Source organism: Sardina pilchardus, chromosome 4 (assembly GCF_963854185.1).
Source record: "Sardina pilchardus chromosome 4, fSarPil1.1, whole genome shotgun sequence".
NCBI lineage: Eukaryota > Metazoa > Chordata > Actinopteri > Clupeiformes > Clupeidae > Sardina > Sardina pilchardus.
Window position 1 is genome coordinate 9,939,943 of NC_084997.1, and position 16,819 is coordinate 9,956,761.

Genomic DNA, 16,819 nt, shown 5'->3' on the forward strand with positions numbered 1-16,819 from the left:
AAACTCGTTTCCTAAAAAATGTAGAGTGACAATACCTCCTACTCATAAGCAAGATTGGTCCTTTACTAGTTAGGCCCATAGCTTGGCTAAAACCAGTGCTTACACATGTTTTGATCTGGATATGAAATGTTGGCCATTATGCATCTGATTTCCAACTAATATAGCCTAGGCCTGCAGATATCATCTCTCTAAGGTCAAAGACAAAAAGCACCTTGACTGCTGACAGTCTAATGCCTCTGAGATAAAGTAGACCATCTCTCATATTTGTGTAGCTCTTGAAATGGACATCTAGTTTTCAAGTAATATATAAATTGCTTTAGTCCTTTAGTGTGCAATTTCTTTTCATATCTAAATAACATAAATAGGCATTGTGGTTATAGAACTCAATGTGGATGTAATGCTTTTAATCCTGAATTGGATGTCTGTCTCAATCAATGAATAGTTTAAACCCAAACCAGATAGGTACGCAATAATGGCATTTCATGTGGACTGCAACTGGATATACTGGTGTATCTGAACAGATGCAATAGTGATGAATCACACTCTATTCATGTGCAATGTTTATTTATGTATCATCTAAACAATATCGGTATACTGTAGCTTTTGTCCCAAGCCCATGTTATTTCTACTCCAAGAGACATCTTTTGAATGGCTGTCTTAACACACCCACCACTGAGATATTTCACAATATTTCCTACGAAATGACGTGAAAGTCCTTGTCAACACTTGTATGGTTAGGAATGTCAAATACAGTACAGTTGGTATGAGAAGTATTGGCTGTATATCTTTCAAAGTCAAATATTTGCCCTTGTTGTCCATGGTTTCCCATGGTTGAAAGTTATACACATCTTGCACTGACTGTACCCATCTTACTTGTTGGTCGGAAAATAAAAGCCTGATGAAGAAAAAATGGTTTAACCATAGTGGCAATGTTTTAGTATTTTTAACACAGGCTGTGATCCTTCCCTCTTCTCAGGTCCAAATATGCCAGCACAGAGCTTGGCATCCGAGAGAACCTCTTTGTTGGCATTCTTACGTCCAAGAATACCATAAACACCATGGGGGTGTCCGTTAATCGCACCATCAGCCAGCACCTGAGCATGGTGGTGTTCTTCACCGGCATGAACAACCACAAGGCGCCCCACGGCATGCAGGTGGTCACCCATGGTGACGAGCGTCCTGTCTGGAACATGTACCAGACCATCAAGTACATCCTGGAGCATTACATCGACGAATTCAACTGGTTCTACCTGGCGCAAGACGACACGTACACCCAGGCGGACCGCATCAAGGCCATAGTCCCTCACCTGAGCATGAACCGCAAGCTGTACATGGGCAGTCCCGAGGAGTTCATTGGCGGCGAGATGCAGGGCAGGTACTGTTACGGGGGCTTTGGCTACCTGATCTCCCGGCAATTGCTGCTCCAACTCAAGGACTCACTGGAGAGCTGTAGGAACGGCATCCTCACAAACCGTCCGGATGAGTGGCTGGGGAGGTGTATCATCGATCACACCGGCACCAGCTGTGTGGATGAGCATGAGGTGAGAAGTTGACTGTAGTGTTCGTCAGTTTCTTAACATTACATGATAAAGTAGTGACATGATAGAATATTGAAGTGAATTGATGTACAGTATTTACGTATAATTCTTTTTCTGAAGGCTACTAACAGGATGAGGTATTACTGTGGGTCTGTCAGAATTCTTGACGTCTCAACTTGGGACGTTGTGTAACATAACCTTTCCCATGGTGCTGATTCCTTTAGACTTGTAACTTAATCTTTCAGAGTTTACACTGCAACCTTACCAAACTGAAATGTGACACACACACAACACACGCCCTTCCCCTCCCCTTTGTGAAAGTCTTGTCGCTTGTTGTGAGCTTGTAGTGCTCAGGACTATCGACACTGTGAAAAGCAGGCAGGCCTGTTTAACGCCCATATGAGGCAGGTGCAAAAATCACAGCACTCCTCTGTGACATTTCAGTGGGACTGGCTCATCAGCATTTCAGTGTCAGTTCCAAATCCCGTCTTTGGGATTGTTCTTGATTGATCCGCATTACAGCATTGTTCAGCCGTCTGTGGGGAGAGAGAGAGAAAGAAAGAAAGAAAGAAAGGATTGCTAGCCCGGTGACAGGCATTTCATCATGCCTTGGTCTTTAGAGAGGCCCCCATGTGGTAACCTGTCACACGGGCTGCTTCCGGCACCTCTGTCTCACACACCCTGCCACCTCTGTGCCGTACGTGCCAAAGCCCGAGACGGGGCTCCCGGCAAGCGTCAAATGTGTTGCCACTTGCCTCCCTGGCGGGGAGAAAGAAAACGTGTTAAGCAAATGCTGCCTGACCCTGACTACAGAAGATGAAGTGAACTTTTCATGGCGCATTTCTTTTTTTTCTTTATTTTTTTTAAACCTGAGATGGCCCCGCAGCGGTTTTGTCTCCCAGTCGGGGTGATTTGCTCCCGTGGTCTGAGGTGGGCCACGGCAGCCCCGTCTTGCTCAGGAGCTGTCGGCAGCCATATAAAGACTTCCCCCTGTTTCTCTTCGCCAAGGTCGGCAGGGTTGTGGTTGTGGAGCTCTGCTGATTCAGCGAGCGAGGGATAGAGTGAGAGTGAGTGAGAGAGAGAAAGAGGGAGAGAGAGGCAGGAATTTACATTTTATAGATGCCTGAATCACAGCTTAAAATATATACTTTATGTCACTCAGAGGGAATAACTGGAAGTAGCTGCCACTGAAGATGTATTTGAATGACTTTTCTATCTCTGTCTTCTGTTGCATTCACACCATATCCTTTAAGGTGAAATTGCCTTTTTTTGCGGTCAAACAGCGATCCGTCTGGCTTTTAAAAACCTCCTCCAGTGAATGAGAACGTTCTCGCCGGCTGGCAGTGACGTGACTCAGGGCCTGGCAGAGATAGTGCTCGCAGCACAAAGGCTCTCCAGACGTTGTAGTAGTTGTAAAAAAGCATTTTATGGGGCAAGGCCGTCCCGGCTTCTCCCTGGCACACAGTTTCCCCTGCCTTTTGTGTCTTTTAATAGTCTGGATGAGATTGGATTCACCCTTTTTAATTCACCTCTAATACTGTTCCATTCAGGTGCTGGCTCCACCCAGGCCAAACTATTGTGTTTCAAGGTGAAGAGTGAGAGATTTCCTCTCGTTACATAACGTGGCCTCGTTAGCCATTCCTTAGAGAAGGCCCACCAGTATTCTCTTTAATCACTGACCATCAGACTGTACACAATAGTTAGCCCTTCCTTCCTGAACCATATCTGTGAAAAAAAACTACCAAAACAATGTTTTGTGATTGTAAAAGGCACGTACAGTTTTAGCCATCCTCTTAACCTCATGATTTCCATGGCTTTTTTGGGCACATATGCCGTAACTGTTCATTTGAATTTCCATCATATGCTGTAATTTTGCCAAACATTTCAGTAGCCTATAATTACAGTGGTCATTTTTCAACATGGAGTCGCCCAAGATGCAAACATTATTGCCCAGTATACACAGACATTACATTAGCATATTAGCATATAGCAACTGACCCTGAAGCATTTTTCCCTCCCTCGTTTTGGGTTTATACTTGCTAGCAGCGTAGGCTGTGGGCAGACTCAGGCTGTGGGTGGACCGCAGCATAAATCACCTGTTGTTTTGGATGATCTCAGTCTTGGCAATCAATCTGCCTCTGAGACAGCAGGGAGACCTCAATTAAGGGACTGTGTCCCTTTGATGTATCAGATTAAACGCACGGGCGTCCCTCTGAAACATCGGCCTGCTTTGGGAAGAAGAAATAAAGCATTAGATCAGGCTGCTGGTAATCTAGTGCATTTCCCCACGCTCTCCTCCAAGCTCTTATCAGATAAGTGCTTTCTCTCCATAGGTGCTCATTCATGTGGGCCTGAATAGTAAGTCCAAATGTTAGCATCTGACTTATCAGCTGGGGTTCCAGAGGTGTGATTTGGTACACCATAAAATGTAATAGGAGTAGATCAGGGATGGGAGATTTCACCACGATTTATGTCGTCTAAAAATATCCTGCAAAATTCCCTGACACACCTGACGTTTAGTGGAAGTGACAGTGACTCTGCAGCCGAATGCCTCTGGCCTGTTTCAGCACACAGAAGGTGTTTGACCACCAAAGGGCAGCAGCAGTACTTTGCACTTTGCGAGTGCTGACCTGGTTCAACAACAAATAAGCAGTGACACATGACAGCCAGCAGGAGACTCTCTGCCCTTCCCCCCTCCCCCCTCCCCATGTTCTCACAAACAGGTGGACACGCAGTGTCTGCCACAGCACTGCTGTCTGGCGCGTGCTGAAGCAAATGGAGAGGAAGAGAGAGAGAGAGAGAGAGAGAGAGAGAGAGAGAGAGAGAGAGAGAGAGAGAGAGAGAGAGAGAGAGAGAGAGAGAGAGAGAGAGAGAGAGAGAGAGAGAGAGAGAGAGAGAGAGAGAGAGAGAGAGAGAGAGAGAGAGAGAGAGAGAGAGAGAGAGAGAGAGAGAGAGAGAGAGAGAGAGAGAACTTCCAAAGCTGCCAGGCCCAAGGAGGCGACAGTATTGAAGCGATAACTGGGGGGGTTCAGACTCTGGCAAAGCGTTGTTAATGCATAGTGTGACCTCTCCGGTTTCCACTTGGGATCTCCCCAAGTCCCCGTCTCAGTCGCACTCAGAGGCTTTTTATCCCTCCGGTTTCTGGAGCAGCAGACTGGTAAATTAATGACAGTGACAGGCACCCGCACCCAGTACAAGCATTTGGGAAGGGCTTTCAACCACTACTTACAATTCTTACAGATATTCTGTAATAGGTATATTCGGTTAAAATGATGCGCATTAAAATGGCCTTGTTCATGTAATGATAGGTGACCTTAACTACAGAGTTGCCTTTCCACTGAGGTTGATTATATTTTAAAAGTAAAGTAAGACGAAAAGACAATATTTCTGCTGGTAATCACAGAGAATTGCAGACTTGGTCTACGTTCGACTTTTGAATCCCTGTGGAATAGGTTCCATCATCCCCCCAAAATTACTCTGCACTGAGGCAGTCATTTCCTGAGAGAGCACGAGGTCAGGGCTGTTTGATGAATGTACCCTGCACTGGCTTATGAAAGTCCAGCCTCTTAGTGCTCTTTATTTCATAACTTTGCAGACTCCATGAAACAAGGCTCTGACTTCTACTGAATACTTATTATGGAGTGAAAAGTGATACAAAGCACCAGAGGTTAATAGGACCTGTGACTGGAGAATATGCAGAAGGATGTTATTGTTTCTTGAATTCATTTTCAATGACCTCAACAACCATCTATGTTTTATTGTTGGCTTTAATGGCAAGTTATTAAATCATCGTAGTAACACTGCAGTGTCATGATACACACACACACACACACACACACAAAGCATACATGTACACACACACAGCATATTATAGTCATTGCTTTATATCTGTTTGATTATATATTTAAGTTGAAGCAGCAGTATGGAGGAAAACTAGCCATACTGGAAAGGCATGCATATAAGTTGAATGTTTTTATTTTTGTATTTATATTTGTTTTATTCCTGCAGGGCCTGCTCTATGACCGCTTTGAAATGGGCAAAAACTCTGACCTCAGCAAAGAGCTGAGTGACCAGTTCAAAACCACCCTCACAGTCCATCCAGTCTCAGACCCTGAGCAGATGTACAGACTACACAAGTACTTCACTGAGATCGAGCTGCAGACATCTTACCAGGAGATTGAGAAGCTGCAGGTCAGAACTCTCTCAGCTAAAAGCAACATGGTCTTTTGAATATGTAAAAGATAATACCGTACGACCTATTGAAGTTAATACATCCAGCATTCTTGAAACACATTGGAAAATCATTGTAATCTAGAGCTAATGAAGCGGTTTTCAGGCCGTATGCGAGAGGGTGATGTATTGATTTTCTTCCCCAGGCTTTCATCACATCACACTCAATAGATTTAAATTGTTGTAATTGGACCATCATTGGCCCTAAACGACCCTGCCTCTCTCTCTCCCTCTCTTTCTCTCTCTTTTTCTCTCTTTCAACCTCTAGGCAGAAATAAAGAACTTCAGCGCCATAGCTTTTGAAGGTAACCGAAGTGGTATGTGGCCTATCGGGGTCAATCCCCCCTTTCAACCAAAGACCCGTTTTGAGGTCTTGAAGTGGGAGTACTTCACAGAGGACACCATCTACTCTTGTCTGGACGGTTCGCCAAAGTGCGAGCTCCAGGGCATCGACAAGTTGGACGTGGCCGACGTCATTGACATTGCTATGGGGGAGCTGAACAAGAAGTACAAGCCAGTGCTCCACCTCAAGAAGCAGAAGCTCGTCAACGGCTACCGGCGCTTCGACCCCACCCGGGGCATGGAGTACATGCTGGACCTGCAGATGGAGGTGGTCACTCAGAGGGGCCGCAGCCGTTCCATCACTAAGCGTGTCCAGCTGGTCCGGCCCCTGAGCAACCTCGAGATCATCCCCATGCCTTACGTCACCGAGGCCACCAAGGTGCACATCATCTTGCCTCTGGCGAAGGACGACACGAGTCGAGTGAAATCATTCCTGGAGGAGTACGCCTCCAACGCCTTGCAGAAGAAGGAGAACGCCGGGCTGACCGTGCTCTTCATCTACGACTTGGTCCAGGCGCAGCACGTGCACCAGAATGACATCTTTGCTGACGTGAAGGCGCAGATCACCAGGTACGAGCGCAGCTTCCCGGGGCTCAAAGTTCCCTGGATCAGCGTCAAAACAGACAATCCGTTCCAAATCAAATTCATGGACATCATCTCCAAGAAGCATCCAGTCGACACGTTGTTCTTCACCGCCACGGTCAACACTGTGGTCAACACTGAGTTTCTCAACCGCTGCCGCATGAACTCCATCAGCAACTGGCAGGTCTTCTTCCCCATCCACTTCCAGGACTTCAACCCCGACATCGCCTACCACAGGCAGGAGCGGCCGGAGACCATCGACCTCGTCAGAGACGCGGGCCACTTCGACCGCAACGACTTCGCCGAGGCCTGCTTCTACAACTCCGACTACATGGCCACGCGGAATCTGATGACCCCCGACCTGCAGGAGAACGAGGACCTCCTGGAGACCCTGGACATCTACGAGATGTTTGTCAAGTACTCGGGCCTGCACGTGTTCCGTGCCATCGAGCCGGCGCTGCACCAGAAGCACGTACACCAGACGTGCAACCCACACCTCAGTGAGGACATCTACCACCGCTGCATCCAGGGCAACCTGGAGGGGTTGGGCTCGCGGTCCCAGCTGGCTATGGTCCTGTTTGAGCAGGAGCAAGGGAACAGCACTTAGCTTGCCCCCTGTAAAACTCGCCTGGAGTGGTTTACACCCTTTTTTTAATGAACTGTGGCTGCACATTCCTCAAGGAGTCTGCTAGCATTTTGTCATTCATTTTTATTTACAGCAAACCAAATGAGCAGCTAGGACTTACTGCTGCTGGTATCTTTGACAAGGAAGCTCTGTGGTTAGGTTTTCATTGTTCTGATATTGGACATTGCACCACTTCTTCACTTATCTTCCACTTTTAAGGACATGACTCTTACACAAACAGGGTATAGTCACTCAGAATCATCAATCAGTAGGCACTCCTTAACTGTTCACTACCAATGTACTTTGAGAATGAGTGACTGTCATGGACTTTTTTACATGCTTTAACTTCGATATCCACATTTTGTTTCCGTGGTGTTGTTTTAAAGGTCAAATTGATGATTTTTATTTAAATTATTTAAAACTCATTACTACATAAAGGTCACAGACAAGGGCCCAAATTTGAGGATGGAAACATGGCAGAAGTTGTGGGTGAATTGTACGTCCAAATGTCTGTAACATGAAAGCAGGCTCTTGGTTTTCCACCATGCTCTCATGCACATTAATTTGACATTTCCTTGGAAATGAATCAAAAGCACCACAGTTATCTATCTAATTATCCATTTTCATTTCACAATATTAAGATAATGTCAGGTGTTGTTGCGCAATTAATGTAATGTTTCCAGCCTCAGAAGACAGCCTTTCATGTTTTGCAAGTGTGAGGAAACTTGAATAATGTTTTAACTAAAAATGGTCAAAATTCTTTATCTGACTATAATGAATTGTTAGGGAATAGTGCACACCGGACAGTGCCTTGTGAGCTAAGAAGGTACCGTGTAAAAATCAGTTATGCTGAGCAGATTAGACAGCATCTGTCATAGAGTGCCAATGGTGAGAAAGTTGTCATTGTCGTCACTGCACTGTTTTTGTCAAATCAATCTCTGGAAGATAGCAAACATCAAGTGCTTCACTGGTTGAAATCTTGCACTAAGAATTTTATGGTGGAGTTGTAAGTTACTGAAGCTTTCTTCTTTTGCACATGAATGTCGTACGAGTTCTTTTCATCAGGATATTCCTGGAGGTGTTTTTGTAATACGTAATTCTACATTTGGGAGAGGGATCACAACCCTTAATTTTTGTCATTGAAAAACAGAACGCTAAAGGTGTCTTATATATGTATTCACCAATTTCAACCACAAGTTCCTGTCAGCATGGTTTGCCGTGTCATAATGCGTCCCATTAGGTGGTCGTCATATAATTCACAAATTCGCACTTCCATTCTTCTTCAATATTTCATATTGGTCCGTGTTGACATTATAAACCCTTATTAATATGTATGTGCCTCACCTTCTAGACAAGCTGACACATGGAAGGTGGGAATAGACATAATATTCCTGGTGTCAAACAGCTGTCTGATGTTAACATAATGTCATGTTTTTGAAAATTAATTTATGTATCTGAAGCGCTCAAATTCTTTTAATAACTAATTCAGTGCCAAAGCAAACACACGATTGGTAAAACAATAGTGCAAATGAATACTTAATTCTGAATACTTGATGTGATGGCACTTGTAAAAAGCATTCAGAGCCAGTTAATGGTCTTGAAATTCAATCTTGTATGCATATGCAATATCACCACTTTCAAGTAATATGGAACTTTATTACAGATCCTGATATTCCTCATGACAGCAAAAACTCTTTAGCATTTCGTCTTGAGTGCACTTATGACACACTAAAGATGGAGGATTGTTTTGACATAACATTAATAGGTCATTACACCATGCCTTATGTTAACCTTTAGAGTTACTGATGTACTGGCAGGCAAGCATTATGGCATTCACCAGTAAACGTATAGTTTACCTATAGTTTGCAAAGAGTATGTGTACATTCAGAACATTTTCCCCGCTGATGAGTAGCAAGCACTGCACACTGTGTCTCTTGCTGTGCCGATGGATATTTGCTGTCCATCGAAATCAGTGGCAGATTTCACATTTGTCATTTTACAAACATGACCATAATGATCCGCATGGGTCATTCCTCACACATCGTTCGCGAACAACGTTTTTGTCTTTGTTTTGTAACCATTATGACTAAAGATAAAGTGGTTGAATGAGATTAGTGCAATACTGTATGCTTTGATGTTTCATTCTGGGGAGCAGGGGTATTTTTTTATTATTATTATTGGGGACTGAGAGAGGCCTTGTAATGTACTGTGTACTGTGTATCTGCTGGTCTTGGAGAAAGAACAGTTTTTTTCTCTGATACATTGTTTACTTCTATGTTTTATTTAGACGCACACTAAATTCCTTAGTCAGTTCTCCTGCCTTTATAGGAGAAATACTTGAGGATTTGGTGTCAGTGATCATTTGTAGGCTTGAAATGAGATTCTATAAAAGTATAACGAACCACGGTTTTGGTGTTGTCTTACACATACTCAATGTGTGTATCTTTTTTTTGTATATCTGTGATTCTCAGTTGTCAGAATCTGTTATCTTTGATTATGCCTGTACTGTAGAATGAATTTAGTTTGGTGTTAAACCGATCTATTCTGGCACAAGACAAAAGGCATCTGTGAACACATGATATGAAATGCATTCATATTTCCCAAATAAACACACCCTGCAAAAAAAAAAAAAAAGAAAAGAAACAAAACAAACATATTTTGATCAGGAGTTGAAGTATGCAGAAATGTATTTGTGTACCATTAGGAACTGTGAATATGTATTTGAAGTATTCTCAAATAAACATCACACATGTCCTAATATTGTGTATCAATCAAATGCCAAGCCTCTCTCCCGCGTGTAATGTGACAGAGTCTTCTTAGCTCGTCTCTGGCCTGACAGCACGCCGGGCTCTGAGCAGCTCTCTGTCAACAGAGCCGCACTCCGCCTTTAGGTGTCAGCAGAATAACACCGATCCAGTCTCGCACTGACAGGACTGGAACAGCCTCGTTTATACTGCCTGACTTCCTAGGAGGGGGATAAAAAAAAAAAAAAGGAACACAATCAAAAGGAAGTCGTTCAGAGAGGACTTCAACATCATTCTGTGCTTGTTTTTGTTTTCTGTCATCCAACCAATTTGTCGTTATTTAGATTCTTCTTTTCATTGTGAGTAGGGTTTGGTATTGTTTTCTTTCCTTCAAGGTATTGCATGAAAAGACTGTTACATTAGTCTGAAACCTATATATACAGTAGTGTTCGTATTTAGACCGGTTGGGCATACATGCCACTTTTGGTCATCAGGCAAGCAGTGAAACCACATAAGTACTGGGCAACATGGGGCACAATTGTATATAATTACATTCTTCACTCTACATGCAGATTTAGAAAACTTTCCCACATGAGTTCCACACATTCCATCAGTTCTGCACCGACAAAATGTATTTTTAGCTCATGTATTTAATCTATTTGCCACTAATGCCCAAAGCTTGTGTTGTAGTTCACAACCAAACTCAAGTGGTGGGCTTGTCTCTAGTGACCTTTACACGATATTGTAGCCTTGTGAACAGTCAGCTAAACATTTTAGGGCTGTGTCCCATTTTTATTCCTTAGCTTCACGCAATCATCCGAAGGCTCCCATTGAAATTGATGACAGTGTGAGAGCTGACAAAACACCCACCCCTTGGAGCTGGGAAGATCTCTCACCCATGCACACCATTCTCGTACTACCTACACACACAGATGGGGTGTCAACAGGAGCGTCTTTGAAAAATCTCTTCATCTCCAGTGTTTTTCTGAAGCCCTGGAATGGATCGTTTGAGCTCGACAAGTAAACACAACATGAGAGGACATAATAGAGCATAAAAGGCCATCAATTTATCAATCTAAAGTTTAATATTTTATACTGTTGTATACCATCGTTACATTTATAAAATGTGTTCTAACAGAAAGCACGGTCACAACAGCAGACTTCTGTACAAACTGTATTCAGCGCTCCCTGTTAATTTGATGAAAGGTCCATTAGCTTTTGTGTCATACAACCGTATGATGTAATTACTCAGATTCTTTTTCATTTTCAAAGCTTGACAGTCCGGTAACGCCACATGCTGCATTGGCATCGCACTTAATGACCCCCTCTTGCCGTTATACATGAAACATTCAGTTCAGAAATTGAGATAAATAAGCAATACACTGAAGGACATAACAGAGAGCTGGAACTGCATGAATTTACAATCTGCACAGGGACCTGCATATCAAGAGGCTTCAAAAATAACTGTCTGCAAGAATTCCAATTTATAAACCACAAACTAGATTTTTTTTCCCCCCTTGAGACTGTTTAAAAGTATTCTTCAGGTGTTAGCTTTGATGGGTCAAAACTAAGAATTATTCAGTGCTATCTGCATTTCCAAGATACGGGACAAAACAATGCCAGTTCATATTATTTACTCGCCCAGATTTATGGCCAACAACGACAAAAAAGAAAAACAAAATGTCTGGTTCAGAAGCCCAGGTAATATTTTATCCTGTCCAACTCCATTTCTGCTTGCTTACGAAACCAGAAGATGGAGTGCCCATATAAACTAACTTGTGTTCATTAAAAGCACTCTCTGGACATCCGGGGCTGTCAGGAGCGTGCCTGTGGACCAGCCTTTCATCTGCTTCAGCTGAAGCCCTGATGATTTGCTCCCCATCTTCCCCAACCGACTCAGGTATGCCCCCCCCTCCCACCCCCACCATCTTTATTGGTGCACGGCGTGTTATTTATGACAGTGGAGGATGTTATTATGCAGCGGCAGTACAGGATGCCATCAAGGCTGTGATTGGGAACCTTTGAAAATGTCATTGCGATACATTTTTATGAATATTAAAAAACCATGCCTTGCCTCTGATTGGTTGCCATGGAGGTATAATGTGTTTTATGTGCCTCTGACGTGATACATAGAGAACATGGAGCTCAAAGGGATAAAAAGCGACAAAGCAACACTGGTAACTCAAAACACAGACACACACACACACACACACACACACACACACACACACACACACACAGACACACACACACACACACACACATGCACACACACATGTAGGCGTGTATTGACGACTGGAGTGCCGCAGGAATGTAATCCTTTAAGAACCCAATCAAATAACAGAGGTCATTGAGAACCACAGTGGATTGTCATCAAAGTGTATTCAAGTGTATTCTCTCCATGAGTGGGCTTTTAATTGGCAGCAGTAAAGAATTATGGACTGCAGCTGAGAACACAAGTAGCTGGAGGAGTCTCACACCGGTCTGCTCTGCTCAAGGCCAAACTTCCCCAAGAGTGGAATGATAAGTGTTGATTCTCCTCCTCTAATGTCTCCCCACTCTCCTGTGTCTGTTTTATGCCCACCCCCCCTCCATAATTATCAAAACTGACTGACTGACAAAATAATGTTTTGTCAATTATCCACTGCTGATCTCAGCCTCACAGGACATTTCTGTTTGAGCACATCAGGAAAAAAAAAAAAAAAAAAAAAAAAAAACAAGCCGAATATATATCCACTCTTCACACATATCTTCTTCCATAACACAATAACATGTCTCTCATGGTAATACATTTCCTCTGCCCTACAGCTAAATTTGTTATATGCTGGTTATTAGACTCAAAGTATAGCATGTCTTATCACACTTCAAGGGAGAAAACTGGATATCAGCGGAAGCCACTTCAGTATTTTTTTTCCCTCTTCTCCTTAGCAGAAAACCCATTCCCCAGTGACAAACATGTGTAGCCTTTGCAAAAAGAAAAGCATTTGGGTCTTTGAAGACCCATTTGAGGATGCTCAGGTTATTCCTGGCAGCAGGAAAACAAGTCTGTACCTGAGAGACAAAAGGATATTTTCTGAATTATAATACACCAATGGGGACTGCAGTCTTCACCTGACCATGACTTATTCTTCCTCGTTTGGCACTGATGAGAATTGAGAGTTATATGTTCTTATACCTTAATAATTCATTAAGCTATAAAGGCCATGCATGGACTCTATAGGTCTACCTTCTCACACTGAAAGCTAGTCTTTGGCTTCATACTGTGAGGGCCGGCTATGCTGTAAGTAGCAGCCACTGTTTCTCTCTGATGTCTCTATACTGCTGCCATGGCTGTCTTGTTCAAACTGCTCGCTGTCATGGAGTCAAGGTGTGTGTGCGTGTGTGAAATCGCTGAGATAAGATGCTGATGGCAATCATAAATCATTAATGATACAACTGTTATTGTACAATTCCCCAGATCAAAGACAGTGGTTCAAGGGGGGAGAGGGGTAAAATTCACAAGACATTTATGGCAGATAACACTTTCGATGAAATAAATCTCTTGCCATATCTCTCTATATAAATAACTTTACAAAACTTATTGAGACGTTTATTATAGTTCAAATTATGTGAATGGATTCAAACCATTCAAAGAAATTAAGATAGAACATTTACATATATATTTAGGCTGGATAAACACCTAGCTCTATTTTGAGACAGAGCTGCAGTTGCATCTGCAGAACAGCCTCCCCTGCTTCTAAAACATTATTGGAACATTCTGGTCAGCAGGCATTGGGCTTGTGTTCCACAGTGGCCTTGTTCATTCTCTATACAAATGAGAAATCATTCAAATCAATATTTTAAAACCATAGCCTTTGTTTGGCTATGAGGTAATGCGCGGCATGAGAACTCCATGAGGGTGGACCAATCGTTTGCAGTCAGACATGACACGATGGCTGGAACAGGCTACCGGTCGGAGTAGAAACGGGATCTAGATGACATGCAGTTGATGTCGTCTTGCCTTCACGCGATGGACATGTTCCAAAAGAATCAGGAATAGAAAATGAGAAGGTGTCAGAGAAATTGACGTTCAGGCCAGAAGAGGGGAAAAAAGATGCATGAGTCTCCAGCAGGACCACTCTGTGGTGTCCAGTCTGTGCCTGTACCAGTTCACACGCACAGGTTTGGGGTTCGGCTTTGGCTGTAGCTTTCACTGATGACCGCAGGGAAGGTGGAACGGAGACTCAAGGGTCTATTGTATATGCGCCCGAGTGCAGCGTTGAACCTGACCGTTTTTTTGTTGTTGTCGTCATCAGGGTTGGAACTGCAGGCAACTGCAACTAACAGGCAAAGTCCTCGAACACGCCATGGTGTGTGTGATGGTGGTGGTGGTTGGGGAGCAGTGTGTTGGCGTAAGCCCCTTCCGGATGCCTTCTGGTCATTTCAGTACTCTCCTATAAAAGGCCACATAAGTGAAATCACAAAGACAAAAACCACATGTTAAAGGATAATAAGAATATGACTCAGGGCAAACTACACAGTGGTCCATTACCATAATAACTAGCTGCTCAAAACTGGAAAAAATGAGACGTGTCCAGGCAAAAATGATCGACTATTAAACACTGCAGGCAGCCTGGCCGTCCACTGAAGGTTTTCTGTCCAGAACAGTTTCTCTCTTTATTAAATGTAAATCAGGCATGTAAAAATAAAATAATTGGATAGTAATTATTTCATTCAATATTCATTCCTGCCCCTGCTGTATGACATTAAAAGTTACCAATATAGTATCTGGTGATGGCCTAGGTCCAAAACAGAATGAAAACATCTCCCTGCAGAGAGAGGCTGCCTGTGTGTTTAAGTGTGTATGTGTTTGCCAGTCTGTGTGATGAGTTTCTGCTGCTTTGTTTCTCGGCTACTCCAGCGTTTACTTTCAAATTATTTCCAAAGTAGTAAAATTATTTCATCATGTTCCAAGGCCTCCAGGAAATACACACACAATTGGCTCTGATGATACAAACAGAATGTAAACAAATATTTTGTTTGTTTACAATTTTCAGACACGGGGTATCTTAAACAATACACTCAATTAAATGTAACCATGCTTAAATATACTTAGCTGTACTACTCTAAGCTTAATTAACCAAAGTAAACATACACAACAACACATGCTCATGCACACCGTGCGCATACACACACGCACACGCGCACATGCACACACGCACACACGCACACACGCGCACACACACACACACACACACGCACACACACACACACACACACCATTTGATGTTCTTTTGTTTCCTCTGTCTTGCATGTGGGCTTTAGCTGGCTTAATGTCTTTATACCTTCAGTGCAAAACATTTTATTACTGCAGCCCAGGGCCTTTGGAAACTCAGGCCAAAAACGTGGATTAGATTAAGTAATAGCTTTCCTCATCACCTGAGAGTATAGACTGTAGAGAGTAGCGAAGTCTTAAATAACAGATTATGATTCCCCCATAGCAGAACGACCCTTTAACTTAGGGGACACTTGAAGATTTACAACAGGATAAAGACTATCACACAAACACGCCGTGCATCAGCAACCAAAAGTTTTGCACTGCCACCCAGACATACCAGTAAATGTTATGATGGGAAACATTTTGTGAAAGTGTGTGAAAAAGCACCACATTTCAGCTCATAGTTGAGATGAAAGCCTGGAGCTGATCTTAGGTTGAGCTGACCTTAGGTTTTGTCTCCTCCAGGCCCACTGTTGCAACTGTGCTGGGCTTTGGCGTTGATGTCGTTGTTGTTGTTGTCGTTGTCGTTGTCGTTGTCGTCTTCTTCTCCTCCTTCGGGGGCCTGGCGAGCCGCTGCAGTCTGTGCTTAATCACCTGCGCGAGACAGGACAGGACAGGACAGGACAGGACAGAGCAAGGCTCATCACCATCAGTGCATGGGCAGCACGCTGCCAAATCTACACACAGAGGGCGATGCCACTGAACATCCTATTCATTAGAGACATTTACAGGGCGTACTCAGCATTAACAATGCAGAAGGGATTGTGTGTGTGTGTGTGTGTATGTGTGTGTGTGTGTGTGTGTGTGTGCCTGTGTGTGTGTGTGTGTGTGTGTGTGTGTGTGTGTGTGTGTGTGTGTGTGTGTGTGTGTGTGTGTGCGTGTAGGGAAGAGCCAAATGAAAAGGAATCTGCTGTGTAAGCAGGCTTCAACAGCATATTGAAGAGGGTTTAACACATATGCATATAAAGGGACAACAGATCTGAGGTTACCTCATAAAGGTAGTCCAGTATCTCTAAGACTGTGAGGATGCTGGCGCCAATGAACAGGCCCATCTGCCCACCAATGTCACCTGAATATTAAGAGGGAATATAACAAGAGTCGCACCGCATTCATTACACTGACCAGTCACTCTAAACATCTGTGGGACTTCAAATATATTCAGCGCAAATGAGAAAGTTTTAGGAGCCATTAGCATCTGTTGGAGTGCGTACTCGGGGAGCTGTAAGCACAGGTAAAAATAGTACGGTGGAAATAAAGCACTTACCTAACAGACCAGCGACATCGTAAGCTTTCTTCTGCTCTATTGTCTCGTAGTTGAGCGCCTCAAAGAATATGTCCAGCACAAGAAAGTTATCTCTAAATAAAAACAACAACAAAATGAATTCAAACAACAGAATTCTGTTATCCATTAATAAGGAAAACAGCAGGGCATACACAACGAGCAGGTGAGCGCAAATTACTTATTTCCAAACACAACCCAAAATGTTTCAAATTGACAGGA

The 16,819-nt window shown here is 43.4% G+C and overlaps 2 protein-coding genes across 2 annotated transcripts in view; one reads left to right on the forward strand and one right to left on the reverse strand.

Moving 5' to 3' along the window:
* The window catches only part of chpfa (chondroitin polymerizing factor a), a 9,290-nt gene extending 936 nt beyond the window's left edge, over positions 1-8,354 (forward strand). The window contains exons 2-4 of the mRNA XM_062534058.1: positions 977-1,541; positions 5,547-5,729; positions 6,037-8,354. Coding sequence (XP_062390042.1) covers positions 977-1,541; positions 5,547-5,729; positions 6,037-7,299 — 2,011 coding nt within the window. The 3' untranslated portion in view covers positions 7,300-8,354. The remainder of the gene's footprint in view (positions 1-976; positions 1,542-5,546; positions 5,730-6,036) is intronic.
* Positions 8,355-13,734: 5,380 nt separating this feature from the next.
* The window catches only part of asic4a (acid-sensing (proton-gated) ion channel family member 4a), a 60,364-nt gene continuing 57,279 nt past the window's right edge, over positions 13,735-16,819 (reverse strand). Inside the window, exons 7-10 of the mRNA XM_062533408.1 lie at positions 16,583-16,674; positions 16,308-16,387; positions 15,763-15,912; positions 13,735-14,494 (exon numbers count right to left, since the gene is read on the reverse strand). Of these exons, the coding sequence (XP_062389392.1) occupies positions 14,381-14,494; positions 15,763-15,912; positions 16,308-16,387; positions 16,583-16,674 (436 nt within the window). The 3' untranslated portion in view covers positions 13,735-14,380. The remainder of the gene's footprint in view (positions 14,495-15,762; positions 15,913-16,307; positions 16,388-16,582; positions 16,675-16,819) is intronic.